Here is a 24,058-nt window from a genome sequence, read left to right on the forward strand (position 1 = left end):
ACTTCAGTACCTCCGGTAGCAAAAGGCTCACATTTCCCCAAACACAAGAATACTCTGCGAGACTGCTACTGTCAGTAGATCATTCCAATACAGAATTCACCTAGGGACCCTCACGAAATAGATGAAAGTGACCGAGTCTTTCTGGACGAAAACAAGTCGTCTACTTCCACAATATGCAATATCTATCGTGACAGCTTCTGGGTGGCCGTCATAACCATATACTGCCAGCGTACACGGCATGTGCAGACCTTGACGGATAGATCAAGGTCGCACCGAGGAGAACATCAGAGAAAAACGACCCCAACGGGAGAAAAAGAAACCAAAAGAAAAAAAAAAAAAAAACAAGAGCTCTAGAAGCTTTCCCACAACCCCAACACAACGCCAAATGCAAGTATAAAATCCCGCGTTCAGAAAATGCCTCTCAACTCCAATATTGTACACCCAAATCTCACTCTCGCGAGTCGCGATAGCCCTCTCCCTATTCTCTCTATTCTGTCGAAGACTCCCGTCCAGAAGGACCCTTACACTTGCCCTGCGCAACATGGATATTGCGGGCCGTAGTGCGGGTAAACACCGCTCCACAAACGGGACATTCGGCCTTTGCAACTACGCCGGATTTCTCACGCTGGTGTCGCAGGAGGTTACTAAATGTTGAGAATTCTCGGCCATCACAGCCATGATCCCAGCATTGCGGTCGAGGTCGTGAACTGGACCCGCGTAAAGAACGCTCTCTCGAGTCTGTCGATGAAACCGCGGAGGGAGAATGGAAGACGGTTTCTAGGGGCATTGATGATGTTTGAGGACTGATCGGGGAGGAATGTGAGGAATGGGTTGATCTGGTTGGGACGAGCAGTCAGGATAAGCTTCACAGAGAGAAGAGGGGGGGGGGGGCGGGGGGGGAAGAAACAAGCGGGAACAAGCTCACTCCAATGTGGGAAACTTACGGGATCGGGGGTGCTTCGCGATAGTAATACGCAGATTGTGGGTTCATCATATACGGTGTGGATCTGGATGAGGGGGAAAAAAAAAGACATGAGACCATTGTCAAGATCATGTTTTCCGTCACTTATAAACCGACAACTCACCCTGTCGTACAAGTTTGATCAGTCAAGACCGCTGGAGCGGATTGGGTATGAAAAGCTCGTGCCATCGGGGCTAAAGGCGGGCTTCTCGTAAAGAGTCGTCAGCCGAGATTCTCAAGTGAAACGCGTGTGATGCTTGTAGTTGGCGCTTACCTCTGGCCATGAATCGGGCGCGGAATACCCTCCGAAGCTACTGGTAGGTACGGTGAAGATTGTTGCGGTGGGTGAGGATTTGCATATGCGGGCCCGCCTGGTGGCATTTGGTAATCTGGAGGAAATGCAGTGGACGTATAGGGGGATTGCGATGGAAGCTGGTGATTGAAATTGCTCGTTGGAGGCTGAGTTGAAAAGGAGCGATTACCCCAGAAATAGGCTGCACTGAGGTTAGCAGGGTCGCAACGGCAGCTATTTCTCAGCAGAGAGAAGGTGGATGATCCAGCCAAATCGGATCGAGCAGGACCACTCACGGTCGTTTTGTTGCTGCATCATAGCGATTGGAAACGGACTCGAAGCTGCTGACATTGAGTAGGCGGAGAAATCTGGATTTCTATCAGACAGTTCGCAGAGTCAGCTCTGTGCGTGGCGAGGAGCTTTTCCGAAGCCCACTGGGCGATTTGAGGTATGGGGTTTCTCGTTTTGTGTGTGGGATAGGTCAACTGACCCTCTGGTTTCGTTGCTCACTGTCGATCTTCGATTACCAAGGGCAAATGCCTGCTTGGCTCTGACAGGTTCCGCAGAAGATTCGAAATCGTAATGAGTCGCCGCGGTTTGAACAGTCGAACCCACTGGCAACGATGCTATGCTCGATTGCAATGGCAGAGACACCGGCAGTGCTTGCGATGGATGCGAGCCGGATCCCACACTATGCGCCAAGGTTGCAAAGGGCCAAGAGTAATGCGATTCAAGAGGGAATGTTGCCCGTTGCTGATAAGCAGGATCGATTGAGACTGACCCGAGCGTCGGCGGATAGATCTCAGTATCTGTGTGCGAGAGCAGAGTGGTTTGACACCTCGTCTGTGACTTAGATTGGTACGAGTGTGAGGTCTCGGGCGACATTGCTGTTTTGAATTCACGACATGGACTCTCACACAAGCGAGTCCATACTCCCAAAGCGGCTTGACGAGAGGGGGGGGGATCCGAGAGGCGTAAGACGTGAAGCCACGGGGGGAAGGGGAACGGTTCTTTGGTCCGAAAAGTGATGTTAAACAAAAAAAAAAACCAAACACAGAAAGGAAGATATTGAAGACGAAAAACAGAAAGTTAGATGTACGGCTGTCTTTTTGTATAGGAAGAGAGACGAGGTTGATACGGGCAGTTGGAGCCTTTTCGATCTTTGCGTCCAAACGTCGCAAAGGGAAACACCAATCAGGCTAGTTCTAGACGGGCGCGTGAGGGAGATTAGTGTCTGTCGAGTTTCTCTGATTTTCCTTTTCTTCAACAATGTTTGGGACTTGGGGAGATTTCTTCGAGCTTTGGCCAGGGCGTTCAGGTCAAGCTCAGAGAGCTCCAGAGGGTCCCCGCAACTCTTGCTCTCTCTTTCTTCGTTCTTATGTTTCGTGGTGACTTCTTTCGGGGCTCAACTTCGAGCTCGACTGGACACATATGGAGTTCTGTCGAGTATGAAACGATGCCCAGTATTCAACGATAGGCACGCAGCGTTTCTTGTTGTGATTAGTCGACTGTCGATCCACCTTGGGGCACGTAAAAAGACCGCGGAGAATTCTATGATTTGGGGCCCAAGTCCCACGAGAAGCAAAGACTTGGTCTGAGTGCTGAGGGTCACTGGGGATGGATATGGAGATGCCAGTCATTCCTCTTCAAGCCACTCCAGGAGGAAGATTGAAAGTGGATGCAAGAGCCAAAATGGGTCTGAAACGCCTTCGTCTAAACCGACCATCATCGTCCATCGGTAGCGGTTGATCTCGGGCCATGTTCTTCCCACTGGACGAAAATCGTAATCGTTGGCGGTTCCTTTTTTTTTTTTTTTTGGTTTTTTTTTTCTGCTTTTATTTTTATTTTTTTTCTGTTTTCCAGAAATCTGACCCTGACCAAAACAGTATGTAGTAAGCGGCTATTGGGAAATCCTTCGATCTTCACCAAGTGGGCCGACTTCGGTCCTCTTCAGGGTGAGGCGTGGCTCGGTGTCTATTTGCTGAGTTCGTTTTTTGGAGGGGGGAACCCCCACAGTTGACAAGGTCTTTTGCATTTTCCGACTCAAGCCAAGGTCGGAGAACCAGATACCCCGAATGACACTAGTTCGACCAGCAAACGAGAGGAAAGACGTAAAGGGGGGGGGGGGGGGGGGAAGGTTGGGAGGGTTGGGAGGAGGAGAAAGGGAGAGGAAGCGATGAAGTTGCCTCGTTCGTCGTAGTCTCTCCTCGCGTCTCCTACTTGAACCAGCCCAGTCACGAACACTCCGACTCTCTCTGTCTGCCAGTCTGGAGTCCACCCGGCACGGAGTCTTTTTCACTGTATCGATCCTTAACGGGCCAAGGGAGCTTCCACTCTTGGGTCGAGTGGATTCCGTGCCCCAGAAAGGTTAATGTGCCAAAGACGACGATTGGGGGCGATGACGCTGGACCATCTGGAAACTTTAGGCAAGTTGAAGTCTCTAGTAAACTTTACGAACCGACAACATGGACAGATGTGGTGGTGGTGAGTTGGGGGAGTTTTTTCCCCTACAACAGCAGTGTGATGACATGCCCAGGATCTGGGCCTGTCACTACATGAGGTACCCAACGCAAGGACGCCCTGCCCCTACAAGTGAACTCTCGGTGATGACTGGGGAGGAGAGTACATGATTAGGTACCTGTAGGAGGTCACCAAGTGGTATCCTATTCCTCCGTGCCATCTCTCATTGAGAGATGACATCCTCGATCAGAGTAGTTGGGCGGCCCCATCATGATCAAAGTCGGATCCGAGCCAGCTCCCAGGAAGAGTACATAGTCATACTACATCGTACATACTACTACATGACAGCCGTCACGCCCACTACAACACACGTAGGCAAGCAAGACAAGACTTTGAAAAAATGGCTGATGGAAAACAACTGATGGATAACGAGAAGAAAATAGATTGGACCACTCAGAAGGCAAACTGACCCTGCGAAAACCAAAAATTCAAAAATCAACGAGAAATCAAATCTCAACAACCCTTCAAGGTTAGCGTAGAAAGTATAAGAGGTTTTGTTCCGCCGTCCAAAGACTTTCTCCTCCACCCTCTCCCCCCCCCCCCCAAAGAATGATGTAAAATGATGGGACGAGGGTCCGCTTTTTTGCTTGCGGCTTACGGAATTGGGACATAGGAAAAAGAAAGGAAAGCCATCCTCATGTCGGAAGACGCAGAGTGGAACGAATCAACAAAGGGTTTATACTTCCCATCTGTTTGGCTTCGTAACGCCTCTGGCTGCAGGAGTCTTGGGGATGCCCCCACCAGCAGATATGTTGAGTAAACGTCGTGGCTTCTTTTCTGCATGGTGTCAATGAGGCATCGTTGTCCGAAGCCAGACTGTCCACCTAGGAGGGTCGTCGACGAGGAACCCAGAAACCTTGAATGGGGTGGGCAAGGCGTGTACCGTAGAGTAGTCGGTTACAAGATACTATCTACTATCTAGTAGATAGTAGACAGTGGACTAGTAGACACTGTCTACTAGACACGACATAGATACATAGTGTCAGTAGACCGTGTATCAGACGACAGGTGTCAGGGACACCCAAGGCGAGACTACTCCTAACTGACCTAGGTAAGTGCACCAAACTGCACTGGACGACTGGACCCCAAGGATTCGTGCCCCACAGAAAGCGAAAATCGGGAGGAACCCGACCAAGTCAGGAACTGGATGGGAAGACGAAGATGAAAGTGAGACCTTTAGAGGCCGGTCGGCAATAATCCGGCGAAACTCGAGTAATTAATCCGAGGATTAAGTTGTCGGGAGTCGGTAGTACCAAGGGCCTCCCAACTTAACCCTACCGCAGAGTCAAACGCCCATCGACGGCTCCCAGAGTGGACTGGGACCCGAGAACCGAACCGCTCGATTTGGATGGTGGCGGTGGGAATTAATCATGTTCGGGGTCGGGTCGCCATCTGGGCCAGGGAGACATGAGTAGTCTCCCCAGGGAGATACCCAGCGTCAAGCTACTCCACCGGTCCACTTGACTTTATCGTCCGAACCACGGTTTCGACGGACGGTACGGTATCTGCCCTCTGCCCTCTGCAAAAGGGAAGACGACCGTGGGAGGGGAGAGAGTAGGCCGTAGGGGGGTTGTAAGTTGTATACCACGGCCGTGTCGGACGCGGGTAGCCGCGTGGCAGGCGGAGTTGGAGCCTCCATTGTTTGACCCTTGGAATGACCGTTGGACTGCATAGCCATGGGGAATATACTACTACACTAACTAGGAACTAGCAAGTAGTCAAGTACAGTATAATTACTATAATCCGCCTACGATTCGTGGAGTGCAAGAGCTCTCCTTCTTCCCTCGCGATCGGAGACACATGGGAAATTGACGGTCTCCGCTCGTCGACTGGTCCAGTGGTCCGAACTCCGTACTCCGTACCCTACCAGTCCATCAAATGATCAAACTCACGAGGTGGACCTGGTCCGGAGGAAAAAAAAAAAAAGAGAGAGAGACGCTATTAGGCAATCAGTAGTAGTAGTTCCCCGGAAGAGTGCTAACCTTGCCCAACGGAACGGGGACCGAAGAGGCTGCGCCGACCACAGAGCTACCGCAATGCAGAACCGCCTGCTGTGGATGCACATTGTCAGTGTCGGCCAATCTGGTCCCTCCGCTCCTTGTCTTGTGTCTTGAATCAATCTGCCGCCATTCTGGGAAACACTTCAATATGGCGAGATCTGCATCTCATCGACCAGCAAGGTATGGTGAGCACTTAATATACAGGGATCATGACTGGACCGTGGACGCTGGAGTGACTGCACACAGTGGACAGTGGACGGTATTGGCATGAGTGGGTAAACGGGGCACGGCGTCGTCAGAACTCACGGGAACGCTACCGACTCACGGGCAAGAATCAGACTCGAAGCCAAGAAGACCCAGAAAGAAAAGAAAAGAAAAAGAAAAAAGAAAAAGAAAGAGAAGTGAGAAATTACCTTGGAGTCCACGACGATGCTAGTCCCAGTCACTCGTAGGATACGAACCCCCGGTGAGTTTAAACTCAAACCGCACCGGAGATGTCTTGCCCACAGCCGCAACGTACCGGACCCTGCTGTCCGGGGGAGGCAATTCCGCTCAGCAGACCACGTTTTGATTTTCAGACGTTTATTGCGCTAAGTTAGTGCATGACCCAGGACCATCGATCGACACAGTGCACCCTCCCCACCAGAGAGAGTAAGGGGTGCATCCTCTTGGACAAACCTTGGCGCTGATCCACGCGTCTGCCATGTGCCAACCTGCCACGGTGCCATCATGCATCTTGTCTCTGACCTCCTCCTGGTGGCCGTTTGATTACGGCATCGCGGGTGTCTAGACCCAAGGATTCCCCTGGATGCACTTCCCCCCCGGATAGCCTTTGCAGCGCGCAGGTGAGAGAACCCAGTAGTAGTAGTAGTAGTAGTAGTAGTAGTAGTAGTAGTGAATCACTATTCTCAAGGCTCTGGGCCCCTTGACGGTGGAAGTGGTCTGTGGGGTCGCCGTATCAGATCATCCGCGATCGGGTCCCTCCAGTTGATACCCAATCATTCAATCACTTTGATCAATCGGCGCGTGAACCAGTCGGAGAAGCGAGCTGTTGAGATGACTGCTTACGCTTTGGGCCTGCCAAGATGGAAGAGCATCGGGAAAGCTACATGGGGGTGATCACGATGGCTGATGACGAGCCCTGTGGTGTCGAAGTATCTCGGCCCAGGATGGCCCTCAGCCCATGCGCGCGACACATGGCATATACTGTATAGAGAGGAATCGAGAGGCTCGAGGACCTTGCTTGGCCGCCTTCATTTAGAGTCAGTTGGCGTCGTCCCCGGGATCAATGATTCTCCCACCGTGATCCCGTCAGATTGGGACTGTCACGAGCTAGTCAGATTTCTGCTTAGACTGGCCATCAAAGCAGGGCATGAAAGCAAGAGAACTTCCTTCGCTCTGTCGACGTTGGAGTCTGGGCCGATGCCCGACATTGTGGTTCGCCCGTACCGTCGAGTCTGAAGATGTACAATCTTGACTCGTGGAGCGGAGTGCATCCGCTAGGAGACAATGTTTAGATTGCACCAAGGACATAGTGCGATGGGAGCGGAGCCACATGGCGGCGCACTAGATCGTTCTGCGGCATCCGTCATCATCGACCTGCATTGAGCTTCGCCCGGTTAATCTCACGACTGACCCATATCCACTGTGAGATCATTGGTTACCACCTTAATGACCTGCCAATTGAGTCCAAATGGAAAGAGAAATGCAGGGCTTCTTCAACGACCCCATGGCTATCAGCAGAACTCTAGATAGTCGAAGTGGACCCGCGAGTCCCAGATCACTTGTCATGTGATAAATTACTTGCACACAATACACCTAACTGAGTTAGTCACCACGTACTACGTAGTACGTAGTCCCTGACGTACAATTCGTACCTGCAGTCTCTGAAGCAAGACAGTAGGTACTGACGATGGGGTGAGATGGGACTTATGGGAGTCACTGAGACCCATGTCTCAGCCATCCACAACTCTCTTGGAAATTAGCTTGTTGGGCGGCGGAACTGAAGATCGTTGCGCTTGGGCAGGTTCAGCCTTGAAGCGCCGATTGGCTGCCTACTCTTCGTGCTATTGAAGGAGGCACTTTTGATGGCGCCGAAGATATGACACAGGATGCAGAGTGACACAGAAGCTGCGGGCTAATTGCGCAGATACAACAAATTACCTACTCTTTCCAACCGACAGCTTGCTAGAAGTAGGAGTTGTTCAACCAGCACACTGATTGATGATGAGGCTTTCTTGATCACCAAGTCGAGGCATGGGATCACAGTCCGTGCCCGATAAGCAATCACCACGTGACCTGACCGAGCTGGCAGGTCACGTGTCGTCCGTCAACTCTGCACGGAGGTCCGCTGGCAGCAACGAGAAGAACGCGGAAGCTCCAAGAGAATTGTGTCTGGGCCCGTCAATTCACCAGTCATCAAACAACACAATCTGATATCACACGTGGTCGCATTCGCTGCGCAAGAACCTCAACATGAAACTTGTTCGGTGAGTCCAAATTCCAGAATCGACGCGGAGCCTTGTGAACTGCAATTGATTACGACCGACACACACATCTTGCAATTTCCGTGCGGTGGTAGACTGACCGCAACTCCAGCTTTTTGATGAAATGCGCCAACGAGACGGTGACGATTGAGCTTAAGAATGGTTAGTTCATCACCATGATCAAACTTCGTCGGCGGCTGCCCGTGTTGGCCTCGGTCAATGCCCCGCGAGTGTTCGGCTCCGACATACGAAAGTTTTAGATACTAAGTGCAAAAAAATCCCCCTTCTCCTTTTTCAGGCACGATTCTTCACGGCACCATCACTTCCGTCTCTCCTCAGATGAACACCTCCCTGCGAACAGTAAAGATGACCCCCAAGGGTCGTGATCCCGTCTCCCTGGACACCATCAACATTCGTGGCTCGACAATCCGATACTACATTCTCCCCGACAGCTTGCCACTCGACACTTTGCTTGTGGACGACGCTCCCAAGCCCAAGAACAAGGCTCGAAAGGAGGCGGATCGTGGGCGTGGTGGGCGTGGAGGTGGCCGGGGCGGCCCTCGGGGTCGGGGTCGTGGCCGCGGTCGTGGCCGAGGCTTCTAGACTGAGACTGTCCCTTGCATCTTCCAAGAGTACAGGTTGGCGTTCTTTCATCATGACTTTGAGAAATCTTTTTTTTTTTTTTTTTCGTCCTTTCAATCTGTTTCTTCACGACCAAAGTGACACCCCGGCTGTCGGTCACCGGGTTCTAGCCTAGGGCTCCCTTTACAGATTTGGGAAGGCCGCAAAATACAAACAATATCCTTTTACTATCATCTTCACTTGTCAGGATTGATCCGCCTCTGATGAGTCTAAGTTTCTCCGGCGATTGTTACTGAAATCAGCCAAAGGATGCCCCGGTCTTGATGTGCACAATGCATATTCGAATCTCGACGCGAAAGTTGAACCCTCGAAGACTGGTGTTGAGATTGAGATCTGCAGCACTTGGATTTTTGCTCGACCAAAGCGATTGACGGAAGTAACCGGGTCAACATGGATGGGAGACTAGACGACCCGACTTACCGGACCGCGTCTTCTAAAAAATGACGGTCCCTGTTCTGGTCCATCCTCGGGTCAAGAAGAGGCTCGCCGCGGTATGTGCCTCGACGCTCTAAAATCTCTGATGTAGACTCAGGTCATGTTTATCATCCGTTCATATGCGTCAATGTGTTGACACTTCGAGCCCAAGTCAAGCCGTCTAGGCGATTCAATTCGATGAAAGCTGTCTTGAATAGGTGTACATGCACAACGGTACCTCCCTTACCTACTACTACCAGGTAGTAGGGTGGAGGTACCGCCGGCTCGAGAATAAGCACATATCTCATCGCCAGGATCAAACCAAAGTGACCTTATCCACTTCGACTGAGCCGAGAATTTCATGTTGACAGTTGCTTGACATGTGGGTGGTAGATACACCTGCTAATTGAGCTATACAGCCGCCATCAGATGACGGAGCGGGATTCTTGCCACAATAATGAAATCCCGTCAGCAGGAGATTGCTGCCTCTTAGGTTGTAAACTAGCAATCATGTGATGGAGTGGAGGTTTCTCTTCTTGCTGTCCTTTGCAGCTTTTCCTCTCTCTCTCTCTCTCTCTTCTGTGCGCTCGTCTTGCCTACTCGCAGATCACCAACACGCTCTTTTTTTTGCTTCCTCTGACAAATCAATCTCTTTCTGACCTCATCTCGTCTAATCATTCCGGCCTACCTGAGTACAATGCGTAATCACAGTGTGTTATGCGACGCTTGCCCATGATCCTGCTGGGCTATGTGAAGAATGTTACCCGAGTGGCGTAGAAAGTGCAGATCGACGAGGGCGATCTTGTGTGATCCCCTTCAACCTGAATGAACTCTCTAAGTACCTGTCTTCCGTTAATATGCTGTTGGCACTCGTCTCCACTGCGATAAGTGGATCACTCCATGCATCATTTGTCGAAGTTCATCTCATATCCACAGATATGATGGTGTGGCCTTGGAGAAGGAGATCAGTACAACTATTCATGAAGATCTTCATCCTCATCAAGGCAAACCGTGAGACGTATTATGGAAGCAGCTACATGGCACAGAGAGTAATCTGACAATAGATAGCAACTTCGAAATGCGGGTTCACTTCCATTTTATCTTGAACCCCAGCCATGATCTAGCAATACACGGCTGACGTCCATGTCTGAAGATGCATGTGTGGATAAGATGTCAAGTTCCATTCAATCATGAGATTCGTGCGGAGTAGTATTCCATTCACCATTCTTGTGGAAAGAGATTTGCATTTGTAAGCCAGTAAACACTCTCCAGCTAGTACCGTACCTACCCAACGGGTTCAGTAGAGGTGTAACCTCATTACTGTGGGGGAAGTCGAAGCGGTGAAGTCGGAGATCAACCTTTCACTTTCAGAGGTACTACCTCAGTGCCTAAGGGAAGATCCATAATACAAAGATACTACGAATGTAAGCACTAATTTAGCAAATCCCTCGTGACTCGTGGAGAAAAGACAACCCGCCTCACACCATCTACTAGCCTCCGAAGCACCGGGCTCAGTATTCGTCCCGGCGTCTTTCTCTGTCTATCCATCCGGACTCCAGGAAAGTTAGAGGTCGGCTATTGGAGGGGAATCGATGGGTTGAGTCGTCCCTCTCATCGTATATAGTGATGAGGGCCTCGACATTGCCACGATGGCACGTGCTCAACTCGGGTTGTCAGGTAAACCCTGTGAGGCGGCTCCATTCTCTCCTCCGGCTGTACTACGACAAGCTTCGAGCAGACTAGCAAGAAACCGGGCTTGGGGGTCGGTCACAGTTTGATAGGTAGTGTATGGATGGATCGTCTTCTTCTGCAAGAGAGTGGAGAAAGACGACGTGTAAGATGGAAGCATCCACCAGTTTTGCTCGCGACTTCTACTTGTACAGTTTGCCTGAATAGGAACAGTATTACAGCCCCCGGTAAGCACATGGAGGGAGTTATACGGATGATGTCCGCGTCATCACGACCGCCCGGCGCACTGATTACCTTGGATATCTTCTTCCCGACTCCATGGAGGTCCACTCCTGTCTCCTTCTATCAAAATGGCATTTGGGTGCAATCCTTTTTCGGAGAAGCCGCCCACATTCGGGTCCTTATTGATCCTTGCCATTCTTGTTATGATCACCGAGTGATTACCCATTCTCCATGTCCAACTAGTTATCCTTCACACCGACGCTGACAAAAAGCCGGTTGAGCTTACCCCCGAGCCAGTAGTAGTCTACTACTGGGAACTCACTAGTCAATTAGTGGTACCTTCGTGCGCTCCGAACTATTCTCAGCCCTGGCCCCCCTGCAAAGCCATCATAATAATGCCCGTCTGACCGCAGACGAGGCCGCAGGGGCAAAAAGGCCTCGAATGGCAGGACGTTGCCTCTCTTTGTGGAGACCCTAGAGATATCGGCTGGACCCGCTTCAAAACGGACCATATCCACGGCATCCGTGCAACAATCCGGGTCTGATCAACAATGACACCCGTTCTTTCGCCCGGACGTGTCGGAGAACTTGATTCTCTCGAGCGTTCTTCTTGTTGGCCACCCATGTACTCACACTGTAAGTCTCTGGCCGAATATGGTGGGTACTGGGTAGTGGGTAAGTTACTGCATATACCAGCCAGGAGGGTTTATGGTCGATATGGAGCTAGAACACGGTAGGTTCTAGACAGCCCCAACTCTGGAATATATATATTCATGTGCACTTATGCACTACTTGTTTCCTTTGGACCACCGCAGTGTATTAAGGCGCAATGAGCTTATCGACAAAGTAATATTGGTATCTGTGAGATTCCGGGTCGGCGATCGGGGGCTATGCACTTCCGTTCGTCCCTGAATTTATAGGTGAGTGATTACTGGTGCTCTTCCAATCTCTACCTGGGATGTCCGAGTTGACGCTTGCCGTTGGAAGCAAGACCTAGGTATCCATATAATCTGATTCTCTGCTCGAGCTGCAAGTTTGTCTTGATCACCTCGAATTGATGCTGCCATCTCTCCGAGAGGAGTGTCAGATCAAACTCTAAGCGAAGAATTGGAAGGCACAATCCTTCACATCATGAATCAAATAGAACTCGTCATTTGGCACTTCGAAGCAGATTGCCTTGTTCCGAGGCATCCATATAAAAGATGACTTTGAAGATTCGAGCATACATGAGGAGACCCAACATTGAAGCTTCGGGAGCTGACAGGATCAATAAGGGATAACGGGATTTCGAGGCTGCTCTGACCGCGGTCCCTCTCCCGGTGGCCTCGATTCCCTTATTTGAGGTCCCACCTCTCAAGAATTGCTCGTTGCGGCACTGGTATGATGTTTGGTGGGAAAGGCCTACACTTTTCGCCAGGTTCAGTCGGTGTCATTGACGATGCATCCGACTATTAGTTTTCGGCAAGTGGCGAAATCATGATTGGTCGGTGATGGTTTCAACTATGGACGCAGAAGCATACGGACAGCCACGTGCTTTTAGCCCGTCGCTAAGGGAAAGACGCTTGGCAGTGGGCACTGGCCATGGATACCGCATCGGGACATCGCTGAGTCTTGGAGACCTTGTATGTACAACATTGGGGAATCGTCAATGCGACGACAGTAGTCCAGATTAGCCTGCGGTATCCAGAGATTCTCCCAATCACAAAGACTAGAATACCCGTCACGAGAAAGGATATGGCCATACACCATCACGGGTTGGACCCGCTCGTGACGCTGTAACCGACGAGAATCTGACCTCTGCACTCCATGACTGGTACGCTACTATGGTACCTGCCACCTGGGTAGCAATGGGGATTGAAGACATGTGTGGGGTCCCGAAGTCAGAGCTAGTCCAGGTCGTCAATGGGGCCAAAAATCAAATCCCGAGACCATGGAAACGAAATGCTAAAAAGAACAGAAAAACGGCCTCTCGGCAGGCGAGATTGTACTTCTACAGTCCTTGGTATATGACTGCATGACTGCATGACGGCATGAGTTGGATGATCCGGGTTTACGAGAAGAGTCCTGCCCGGGACATTTTTCTTCTGGACGCAGCATTCAGGAGTCGGCGGGTCAAGCCGTCCCCCATCCCAGTCCGGGCTGACGAGGAGGGGAACAGGCCGCACGGGGACATGTCGGTTCTTGCTGGACGTGGGAGATCTCCACCCGCTACGAGGACCGGGAGTTGGAAGCGCACTGAACTGCGTCGGTGGAGCCCGTCCATTTACCGGAACAGGAAAAAGAACGTGCAGAAACATGGGGTCGAGGATTTAAGGGTGTGCCGCTTGCAAGGGGAATCAAATCTATCGCGACTGGAATGATCACAACCGCAGTCGGCCGATGCGATTGTGCTGCTCCTCGTCAAAACTGAGGTACTCAGCACGTTCACAATCGACTAGTGCCATTGCATTGGTAGCGAGCCGTGATCCCAGTCAGATGCTGCTGCCTGGACCACACTCGTGGGGGAGGTCATGTTTGAAGAATTATCGGATACACTGGAGATGTGATATCCACACCTCAAACACGACAGACAGAATGACGGGCTTGTCTGGGCTCAAGCCTTCAATATGCACGTCTAGCAGTCATGGTGCCGGGGCGGCGCTGAAATCAGGAGCACGCGATTGTTGGAACCCACCCTACCAGCAATCCGGTTCGCCATAGACTACCTGTACGTGTTGGGTAAGACGGTAGATGATCATCAGGGCTCAATCAGTGCTGAGCCTGGGAATACTCGGTTGTCTGTGGCAAGCACGTGTCCACCAACTGAACTTGAATATACGCTCGCCGCTTTCAGGCAGTCGATTCCGGCAATTATCTGCGTCTCATCGTCATCTACGTGGCGGACCTGCCAGGCAGGGAACAAGACCTGGAAAAAACACATCACCAAATCCAGATGGCCAACCCAGGTCCACGGTGTGTGGAGACCGATTCATGATTCAATGTACGCTGAACGGTGATCGATGATTGCGGTCATCATGATAAAGGCGTTTTCGCAATCTTGCAGTCATTACATGGCTCAAAGGGTCCCCCTCTCGGCAGGGCTATCTTCTCTCCTCCAAATTCGAACAATGACCAATTTCTCCCATCCAGCCTGCATTCCACTTGACCCGACACTCTCTGCATTCCAACCATCCCATGCGCGAATTCTGTCCATGACTTCGCTGGGTCGATTTTGCTGACATAGCAAGACGTATGCCACGCCACGCCCGGAAAGCACCTCAGGGATTGCGTCCAGGAGTCGATTGGTCGTCTCCATTCCATTTGCGCCTCCTGCATAGGTCAAGGACAGGAAGAACGAGTCACTTTCAAACTTGGCAGATCGAGACATGGCGTGCGCCGTGCGCGGGTCATTCTCCGATTCCGAAGGCAGACGAGGGAGTTCTTCCGTGGGCACATATGGCGGGTTGAACAGGAGCACATCGACGCTTCCTGGACGCAGCGCCGTACAGAGATCGCCAGTGATGCACGCAGCGTGGACTGTCTGAAGGGGCGTGACTTCCGGTGAAAGGGTAGACGGTGATGGAGTCTGCGTCGGCTTCTGCTCGGCCTGAATAGCCGTGGAAACAGTCTCCCGAGTCGCGAGGCACGCATTTCGATTCACATCTATTCCGAGAGTGAGCACGTCTCGTCTCCCAAAGATATGCTGTGATTGTGCCGCGGTGAATGCCAGAACCACCCCGGACCCTGTACCCACTTCGACGACAAGGGGGATGAAATTGGCTGACGGGTTGGAAGCAGAAGAGTCTGATTTGGAGAATCGCTGCGACAGCCATTGGGACTCGGATGTGGACGATAAGGTGTCCAGGAAAAGATATGAATCCTCAGCGGGTTCGTAGATAGTGTCGAAGGACACATGGGAAGTGTCAGGTGTGGGCAGCATCTTTGTAGGCACTGTTTCACCGTATTCCAGTTTCTGTACTTGAACGGAGCTTGTATATGTACGTCGATCTTGCTGCCTCGGGGAAGTAAAGGTGTTTCCAGCGTTCCACCGCACGAGGGTTGTCCCCGGCAAAACAAAAAAAAAAAATCACAACACAGGGAACGAAGCGCGCAGTCGATGATTCACACTACACACTTGCAAATAATGTTAGCAATGAATGAAAAGTGCCAACATTCGAAGTATCGCACAAGTGTGATAGTGAATAGAAGGAAGTCATTGAAACATCGAATTCCGATAGATAAAGTTCTTCCACTCGTTCGATCGCATCATCCAGCAGTCCAATGAGGGTCTTCCGCTCTCTCGCCGCCTTGGCCGCCTCTGCGGCCCTCTCCCGCGCACCCGCCAGTTCCCCAGGAAATTATGTCATGTTACGCATCCGCCCGAGATCCTTCGACCCTCTCGAGCCTCAACATCCAGCCCCAACCATGCGTCTCGCCCACCGTCTTCTCATGGCCGCACCGGCCTCGATCGGTTCCAAGTCCAGTCTCAGCGAAGCGCTCGCCATCCCCCCCCCGCTGCAACTCTACCGGCGCATATTGCGCGCGCATCGTCGTCTCGATCCCGAGCTGCGAGTTCTGGGCGACTCATATGTGAAGAAGGAGTTTCGGGCGCATCGGACGGCAGAAAACCCCTTGCACATTGTATGTGGAGAAGATCGGTCGTCCTGCTTTGTATGGCGCGAGTCGGAAAGCCGGGATGGGGTACCTTTTTGAACCGGTGGATATGGTGACTAACGGGTGAACAACTGTTGGCAGATCGGATTCTTGACGGAATGGCAGCTATATGTACAGAAGATGGAAAATGACAACTGGGCAGGAGAGAGATTGGACAAGGCGAAATTGGACAAGCTGAGTGGTAAGACACTGATGGAATGTTTAATACCCTTTCGAGAGAGAATGTAGGCTAACAAGGGCCTACTGTGTTTCCAGATCAGCAGCTCGGACAGCTATATGAGCTCATGGAGGCTATCAAGAATCCTGAAAAGGGTGAAGGCGAAAATGGTGAAGGAGAGAAGCAATGATTGTCTGATGTTGAAGCAAGATCGTGCTCTCTCAAGTCGACCACGAGCTCCTCGGTGATGGGCGCATTGGGACGGACCGCGAGTTTTCGTGATTCAGCTCTCGTCTAGCTGGGCTTTGTGGCTCTGTGGCTTTGCAACAAACTACCCGGAGGTTGTTGAGGCTTGTAATGATCCTTCTGATTGACACCAAGTCCAGGTAGACCTCCTTTCCCCTTGTTCCTGGGCTTAGTCCTGCTCTACAGTAAACGAGGGTGCACGTGTCACAGAGACCGGCCAGCTCACTTTGTTGATATCCTAGGGGAAATCAAATGTATTTATAATTGTTAGTGAGGTCTAATACGAGGAGTTAATGCGGGGTTTAGATGGCTGGAAAATATCATTTTGCATACCTCCTTTACCTTCACACGCCATATCTCTTGGTCAATCGTGCTAGCCCTGTCGTATAAGAGGTTGATACTTGCCATCATCAAGTAGGTGTTAGACCGTATTGAAAAAGACCAGACAAAGTAAGAAACAGACAGGACTCCCCGTCTGCTCCATCTAACTCAAGTGCACAGTATGACCTACGCGGCTACGCCGTCCTTTCCCAATATACACACAGTCATGAAGTGGTGTTGAAATTGATCTTAGGGATTTAGAAAACAAGACATGTGTGTGAGACGACCTTGGAACCTTGGGGTGAAGGCTTATATCAATAACGAGTACTACTAGTTTTGAGCCTCAAATATAGACATCGAACCTAGAAGGGGTGCGCTTAACACTTGGTAACACTTGGCTTTTCAAATAGCTGGTCCCTTGGTCAGAGAAATGCTAGCGGAAGGGTCCCAGAATGTTTGTCTTATGGCATATTATTAATGAGGCTTCGCTGAATGTCAGGGTGAGCAGAAGTGAACCCAGACAACACTATTACATACTTTGAATCGCTTACGCCCGGACGCAGACAACACTGGGGCAATGTAGTCTGAATCAGTCATTCTACACGGGATAATGATGAATAATACGTTTGCCTTTAGTAAACAGATAAAAGAAAAGGCTTTAGTACCGATATTCCTGTGTAAGACTCTTCGTACCGTAGAGCTTCTCCAGTACGTTAACGTCCGCCAATAGCATCAACTATACAAGATGGAGGATGGACCGGATTAATACTGTGAGTGCTATACAATTTAAAAAGATACTTCCTCCTCGATCGAACATTCCATCGTAGATTCTATTTGCGAAGCGTTGGCCAACACGCGTACACTCGTCTTCGGTTGGGGGCCTACCTAGGTACCAGTACCAACTTCACTTTTTCAGCATATGTTCGATTGGAGCTGCAAGTGGTCAGACGAGAACGGAGTACTGGACCTTCACGTATCCCGAGGTCACAGCTCTTGGAGGTAGTAGTAACTAGTGCTAGGTACTAGTAGGTTAGGTACGACAACTGACTAGTTACTTCTTTCGTACTATCTTATCGCCTCGCACCCCCACATCCCCCAACTCACGTCTTTTTTCCCCAACGGTACCCCAAAAAGCCAAAAAGCTCGGAGATCCCGCGAGAACGTACAGTACATAAAAAAGGTAAAGATCTAGGTTCAGTGGACTCTTCACAAAGCCACGAGTACGACCCTCACCCTCTGATCACTCCCTACTTCCCAGAACCAATCTCTCAATCTGTACGCTCTCCAGGATGCCATCCATCCTCGAAGACCCCTCCACGCGCATCCCTCCACCCCCCTCTCACACCATGGCTGCATCATCTCTCAAACCACGACCCACCACCCTCCCCAAGGCATCAAATGCCGGTCTGACGCTCTACCCCATCGCCAACGGTGCCGAGAATGTCCCGCGCGATCTGGTCAGATTCCTCCATGCAGAATTCAGTGCGGAGATCGTGCGTGGAGGCACATATCCCATGGAGCAGCCGATGGAACTTGACCAGTTTGCGTCGTACTGGTTTGGGACCTTTGCGGTTGTGGCGGTGCTGGATCTGGATGAGGGCGAGGACGGCGAGAAGGCGAAGGTGGATGAAGCTGAGGCTGGGGCTGGGGCTGGGGCTGGGGCTGGTGGACTGCGAGAGGGTCGGAATTGGGAAAAGGTGTGCTTGGGCACGTTTTATATTAAACCAAATTATCCTGGTATGTTGGAAATCTTTCATACAGACTCCCAGAGCTGCTTCTTGCTATTGTAGAGGGAGTGCAGAATGCAGAACCTCGACAGTTCGCTCTCGTGTCGGGCGGGGGGACAACGGGCTCAATCACAGTGCGTAAACAGACACACCGAGATCAACTTGACTGATTGCATATGCACGTATAGGTCGCTGCTCGCACATCTGCAATGCAGGCTTCCTCACAACAACGGCAGCCCGAGGCAAGGGCGTGGGCCAGCAAATGGGTGAAGCATACCTGCATTTTGCGCCCCAATTAGTACGTCCTCATCTCTCGCGTTTACGGTAGACGGAAAGCAGGTATCTATCAAGTATCTCGCAAACCCGGGAACACTAACCTCTTTTTCTTTCTCTTTTTTTTTTCTTTGGTAACAGGGCTACAAATACTCTGTCTTCAATCTGGTCTTTGCCAACAATCCGGCCTCGATCCGAATCTGGGAGAAACTCGGCTTCAGCGTCATTGGACGGGTGCCCAAGGCGGCCAGACTTGCCAATAGCGAGGAACTAGTGGATGCGTTGATCTTCGGTCGTGAACTGGGGAACTGATCGATTCTACTTACAGCCCCAATATCCCATCGAATGACTTGTCTTTGGTGACTTGGATGATTCATACGACGGGTCTTTGTGTGACCAGGTTGCATGAAAAGGCGTGCATACTAGGGCATAGCAAAGCATGTTTGTATATCAACCTTGTTGAGTACATGCAGACGAGAGACCGACATATGGTTGGGATGGACGGATGGACGGACAGATGGATAGATGTTGGAAGAACCTAGGCGTGAATTTTTTGAGTGCATACTTTGTCGATCCATTCCAAATTTAACAGATGTCAATGCCACATACACCACAGATGCAATCACAACACCTCGAACCAGCTCGTGGGTTGGACAGCAGCGTGAAATGATGTTATACCGTGGAGAGGATTCACGATCCGAAACAAAACGAAAACCAAATAACTCAATACTCGATCCTAGACGCATGATGTGCCCAATGAAAAGAAACAGATATAAAAGATCAACAAACAAATACAAAATGAGAAACCAACGCTCAAAACTTGATCATGCAACAACGGGGATATCATGCGAAACCTATTTCTCAATATCAAGACGCCATGATTGTTTCACTCGAGATCTGACGATTGGTTGCAGCGTAGGCGCAATGCAGAACGGAAGACGGTAAGTGAGTAGACGATGAGACAATGTTGGGGTAAATATAAAAGAGGCTGAGGAGGGCGTGATGCGAACTGGTGGGAAAGAGTTGAAAGAAAATCTTCCGAGGTCTGTCGCTTGGATATAAGGGAAGCAGGGGACACCGAGACCAGAAAGCGAGGTGCGTTGGAGGATTGAAAAGCAGAAGACTTGGTAAGGTATGAGGCAAAGGGACAGACAAGAAGCCAAAAGACACTCCGTCAAGGCCTCCAATGTGGGCGAGTAGGCAATTTACTCTGAGACACGGCTCGGTCCTTGTCAGGCCGTTTCGGCATGGGAAGAAGGCTCGTTCGTCGATTGCTAGAGTGTCCTAGAGCCGTGCCCGGACGGGATGGCTTGCTGGGGCTCGTTTGCGGTTCCGGATTTTGTCCATACCTTTGGGACGAGACACTGCGACTGAAAGACTGCGTCACGCCAGCGAAGCTCTGTCGGCTACGAGGAGTGGCCGAGAGCCCCGACGGACGCCGAAGGCGACTATATGGGGGAGGGTCCAGCAAAGAATTGTGGGTAGGGGCCGGTGACGAAACATTTCGAACCGGACTGGATGAGGCGTGGCGGTTCGAGACGCGACTGAGAGCACGTCCAGCCGAAGGGATGGGCGATACAGACAGATCTCGTCGGATGGGCGCTGTCGATGATGGCCGGCTGGGTAGCGGGGTTTTCCTCGCCGACGTCCCACTATTGGAGTAGAGATCATTCAGATTTGTGCTTGTAGTCCAGCGAGGGCGTTTGGGTATCGTAGATGGTTGAGGGATCTGTGAAGTCCTGCGATTTGTTGGAGTGGGTGTCACCGGAGGCATAGGTTTGGGGATAGAGGATTTTCGCCCTGTCACTGGGGCATTCACTTGAGGCAGACTAGAGAGACGTCGGACTTTGGCCATGGCGGATAGAGTCGTGGCGTTGCTAGCCGTGCTCTCACGCCGACTGGAGCTGCCCAGGGGTGTCTTATACCCGCTACCACTCATGACCACTGACGAAGCCGGTGAGCTACCCGGCGTATCGACGACACTTCCAGTCGCTGGGCTGTCCATGGTGACGATGCTGGAGATAGAATCGCGTAATTGATGCGCCTTGACGATATGAACATCCTCAAGAGATTCATCCATAAACCGAATGCTTGCCTTGAGAGCATCCGTCCGCGACGTCATATCCGAGAGCAAACGCAGTACTTCACCGTTCACGGTCAAGCGGTCGTTGACTCCCTTCTGAATGATGAGAATGACTCGCTCGATAGCGGGAACATAGTGCATCTTCTTGGCCTCGTAATTTTCGATCCTCTTGGTCATGTTGCTCGGGTTGTGCAAGTGCATGTTAGATTCCAGGCCCTCTTGCAGTTTCGCGATACTCCTCTCCACCGATTCAAACATCTTCAGAGCCTGGCTGCCTGCGTTCCGAAACACGATGATCCATTTATCCTCGCCCAGCTCTTTCCGCAGAGCTTCCGCATCCGCTTCCAGAACCTTGTAGCTCTTCTCCAAATGAGTTCGCCTGTCGTCGAGTTCCTCACAGGCACTGGGAAAGACTCTTTCGGCGCGGGCTTCGAACATGGAAAGTCGCATCGGCAAGAAGTCCAACGAGGCGCGCAGCGGTTGCATACGCGCAAACAGAGCCATCAGATTCGAGTAGCTGGAATCGTCTTGGGGTGTTTTGATAATCGGCGTACCGGACGCGGCCGCGAGCATGGTCAAACGATTAGTGGCAGGAGATCGGCCTTTGGTTGGAGATTCCTCCACGATAGTCTCAAGTTCGTTGATATCCAGTCCGCTTGCAGAATCGCCTGGATCCAACAGAGCCTGGTGTCGTTTCTCCTCCATCTCGAAGATCATGCCACTGAGGTTTTCAATCTCCATACCCACATCTCCAAGAACATTGGACCAAAGCTCCTCCCATTCCATAGCGAGCTCCACTTGCTCCTTGACACCACGCAATTTGGTTTTGATCTCCGCCCAATTCTGCAATATACTCTCCATCTGGCTGACAATGGTCGTGAGACTCTCTGGACCCACGTTGACAATATCATCGCGAAGTTGCACGTTCTCAATCGCTTTCACGTAGACGTTGACCAAGGACTCGAACCGAGTGATGGCCTTGTCTACTCCGTCCAGACCTTCTCGTCCACCAGCAGCCGCCCACTCCACATCGTCCTCGGCATCCAGCCCGCTGAGCACATCGGAAGCTTTCCTGATCCATATTTGAATTTGCTCCGCAGCGCCATTCAGGGCTCGGACTGCAGCTAGCGCTGTTGGGATATTCTCGATGCTGGTTTGTAGAGCACCAGGCTGTGGCAGAGGTATCGACGTCAGCTGTGACAACTGATTACTGAATGAAGCGCGCGAAAAGGAGTATATTGACTCGGCGCGCTGCAAGCCCATTGGATTGAAGTAAGACTGCTCCTCTGGGGCGCTGACCGGGACGTCGACCGGCGGTGAGTCCTTTGGCAGTGGCGGAGGAGCCTGCTCCTCTGACCGCTCCTCGCTTCGTTTGGTGTCGTCAACGTATTTCTCGAAATCGGTGCGCGTATCTGGTGCCGTCTCGGTTGGAAGTGAAGGTTCGGAAGAGGGGATACGATGTTGGGAATCAGGCTGGGTCTCGGTCTCTGGTACTTTCTCCATAATCAGGTGCGCAGGCGCAGGCTCTGTATCAGCAATAGACATGGACGCCAAGTCTAATGGAGGAGCGCTGGAGGTGTCGTAAACAGGCAGCGAGCCACTTGCAGGGTGATCAGTGCAACCGTCGGGGGAATGATCATCAACAATGGCTTGCGTGTAGTCGAGCCCCTGAGACTGCGCGTCAATCACGGCCTCAAGGTTCATACGGGGTACGTCCAGCGTAGTCGACGCGCTTCGCGTGGTGTTTTGGGCTTGTTGGCTTGGCGAAAGCGGCAGAGGTCCCGACCAGGCTTGCCCACGCTTCTCGATCCTGATCGATAGGTCCTTGTGCTGGCTATCCAACACCTTCAGCTGCTCTTCCGGGATGCGACCGACGTTTTTGGGATCTCGAGGTGCGCTGGTCACCTTGGCTGTACTGTCGAGCAGCTTCACGCGAGCCGCGAGGGCGGGCGACAGCCGACGGAAGATACCCGGCTTCCCGGTGGCCTTGTCGGCGCTGAACGGATCGGCTGGGCTTGAATCGTCTTCTTGGGCACTGTGATTACTGCTGCCGAGACTCCACAGGGAGGACTTGGACTTTAGGCGGCGAAGAGGAGACGGACCGGGGTCATTTGGGGAAGCTGAGACCGCTGAGGGCGGAGGAGACGCGGATGTTACGGACACGCTGGCGGACGGCGCGAGGTCTGTCGCAGGAGGAGGAGGAGGAGGATCGTTGATCGTGGCATGCATGGGTACTGGAACAGTTGGAGTACACGTCGAGAGCCAAACAAAATGGTACTGTATATTTGACAATGTTGGTAGGAATGATGGAGGAATGCTTTCCCCTCGATTGATCAACTGGAGCCACCCCAGAATAGTCAAAGGTGGGACTTGTTTCCCCCCGTTCTTCTGGCGGCGCGCACGGCGGGTGGTGGTTGATACAGGCAAGGAAGCAACGTTGAAATCGAAGGGCTACATTGCCGGGTGGGCAGGCAACAGAATTGTAAATCAGGAGGAAGTTGAGTCAGGGATTACTGAGTGAAAGTAAGGTGAGAAAGCATCAGAAAAAAAGGTCAAGCTTGCCAAAAAAATTGGGCAGCAATAGCTCGGTGGCTGAGATTTGGAAGAAGAACGAGGGATTAGGTGGCCGGGATGCACGATGACACACGGACATCGTAGGGGGTACACGGGACTCCACTTGCGACAGTATGCGGGTCTAGGTACCTCTGACTCTTTCCCCCTCGGCATGTTCACTGTTGACTGTGGTGAATCGTGACTGTACCACAGGGCCTGACTGTACAAAGCCAATTCAATATGATTGCTGAACACCTCCTTTGGTTGATGATATAGGTAATAATGGCATGTGTCAAGGCTCACCCAGCCACAGTAGCCTAGCAGATCAATTATTACGAGGGGCCGATCTGACTTTTCTCCCTCAACAGCCAAGGATCGACATGGCGTATGTACTCCTGAAGCAGGCGATTTGATGCAGTTCGTGCTGGGGGTTGGGAGACAAGCTATCCGGTAGTGCCAATTTTCAACCGACTTTGGCTGTATTGAGCCGCATTAATGGGGCTAAAGCACAGAGCAAAGAATGAACAGTCATACGGCGACGGCCGATGGCTTGGAACAGGTATGCAGGTTTCTGTCGGGAGGAAAACCTATGTACACATTTGGAAAAGCTTTGTTTCATGCCAGATTTCGTCGCTCGTTCTCGACAGGAGATCATTCATGTGAGATGACAAGACCAGCAATATTCTGTCAACTTTGTCTACCTTGTAGGAAGGCAGAGGTACCTACTAGGTAGACGTTGGTTCAAGGGCAGCTTCGGCCATGGAACTGGCAGGTCCAAGTAAGCCTAGCACTGTGCCCAACGGTAGACCGCTGTATGGT

General features: G+C 51.5%; 8 protein-coding genes across 8 annotated transcripts; 3 read left to right on the forward strand and 5 right to left on the reverse strand.

Annotated features, from left to right (window-relative positions):
- Positions 1-487: 487 nt before the first annotated feature.
- N7539_000951 (uncharacterized protein) lies at positions 488-1,150 on the reverse strand (the record flags this gene model as incomplete). The annotated part of the gene is made up of 3 exons (XM_056930555.1): positions 488-836; positions 945-1,007; positions 1,086-1,150. The coding sequence occupies 3 exons, from the start codon at positions 1,148-1,150 to the stop codon at positions 488-490; spliced, it is 477 nt and encodes a 158-aa protein (XP_056794848.1).
- An 81-nt stretch (positions 1,151-1,231) lies between these two features.
- On the reverse strand, positions 1,232-1,604 carry N7539_000952 (uncharacterized protein; the record flags this gene model as incomplete). Its single annotated transcript, XM_056930556.1, has 2 exons — positions 1,232-1,455; positions 1,550-1,604. 2 exons carry the CDS (start codon positions 1,602-1,604, stop codon positions 1,232-1,234), a joined length of 279 nt encoding a protein of 92 aa, XP_056794849.1.
- Positions 1,605-6,559: 4,955 nt separating this feature from the next.
- Positions 6,560-7,330, reverse strand: N7539_000953 (uncharacterized protein; the record flags this gene model as incomplete). The annotated part of the gene is made up of 2 exons (XM_056930557.1): positions 6,560-6,715; positions 7,223-7,330. The coding sequence occupies 2 exons, from the start codon at positions 7,328-7,330 to the stop codon at positions 6,560-6,562; spliced, it is 264 nt and encodes an 87-aa protein (XP_056794850.1).
- Positions 7,331-8,378: 1,048 nt separating this feature from the next.
- N7539_000954 (mRNA splicing protein SMD1) lies at positions 8,379-8,862 on the forward strand (the record flags this gene model as incomplete). The annotated part of the gene is made up of 2 exons (XM_056930558.1): positions 8,379-8,421; positions 8,558-8,862. The coding sequence occupies 2 exons, from the start codon at positions 8,379-8,381 to the stop codon at positions 8,860-8,862; spliced, it is 348 nt and encodes a 115-aa protein (XP_056794851.1).
- Positions 8,863-14,281: 5,419 nt separating this feature from the next.
- On the reverse strand, positions 14,282-15,145 carry N7539_000955 (S-adenosylmethionine-dependent methyltransferase; the record flags this gene model as incomplete). The annotated part of the gene is made up of 1 exon (XM_056930559.1): positions 14,282-15,145. One exon carries the CDS (start codon positions 15,143-15,145, stop codon positions 14,282-14,284), a length of 864 nt encoding a protein of 287 aa, XP_056794852.1.
- Positions 15,146-15,486: 341 nt separating this feature from the next.
- Positions 15,487-16,226, forward strand: N7539_000956 (succinate dehydrogenase assembly factor 3; the record flags this gene model as incomplete). The annotated part of the gene is made up of 3 exons (XM_056930560.1): positions 15,487-15,906; positions 15,961-16,060; positions 16,135-16,226. 3 exons carry the CDS (start codon positions 15,487-15,489, stop codon positions 16,224-16,226), a joined length of 612 nt encoding a protein of 203 aa, XP_056794853.1.
- A 1,666-nt stretch (positions 16,227-17,892) lies between these two features.
- On the forward strand, positions 17,893-18,915 carry N7539_000957 (GNAT family N-acetyltransferase; the record flags this gene model as incomplete). Its single annotated transcript, XM_056930561.1, has 4 exons — positions 17,893-18,340; positions 18,394-18,468; positions 18,519-18,628; positions 18,745-18,915. The coding sequence occupies 4 exons, from the start codon at positions 17,893-17,895 to the stop codon at positions 18,913-18,915; spliced, it is 804 nt and encodes a 267-aa protein (XP_056794854.1).
- Positions 18,916-19,777: 862 nt separating this feature from the next.
- On the reverse strand, positions 19,778-22,915 carry N7539_000958 (KAR9 family protein; the record flags this gene model as incomplete). Its single annotated transcript, XM_056930562.1, has 1 exon — positions 19,778-22,915. One exon carries the CDS (start codon positions 22,913-22,915, stop codon positions 19,778-19,780), a length of 3,138 nt encoding a protein of 1,045 aa, XP_056794855.1.
- Positions 22,916-24,058: the final 1,143 nt, after the last annotated feature.

This window comes from Penicillium diatomitis (assembly GCF_028827545.1).
Source record: "Penicillium diatomitis strain IBT 30728 chromosome Unknown utg000001l_segment0_segment0, whole genome shotgun sequence".
In the NCBI taxonomy this organism is placed as follows: Eukaryota; Fungi; Ascomycota; class Eurotiomycetes; order Eurotiales; family Aspergillaceae; genus Penicillium; species Penicillium diatomitis.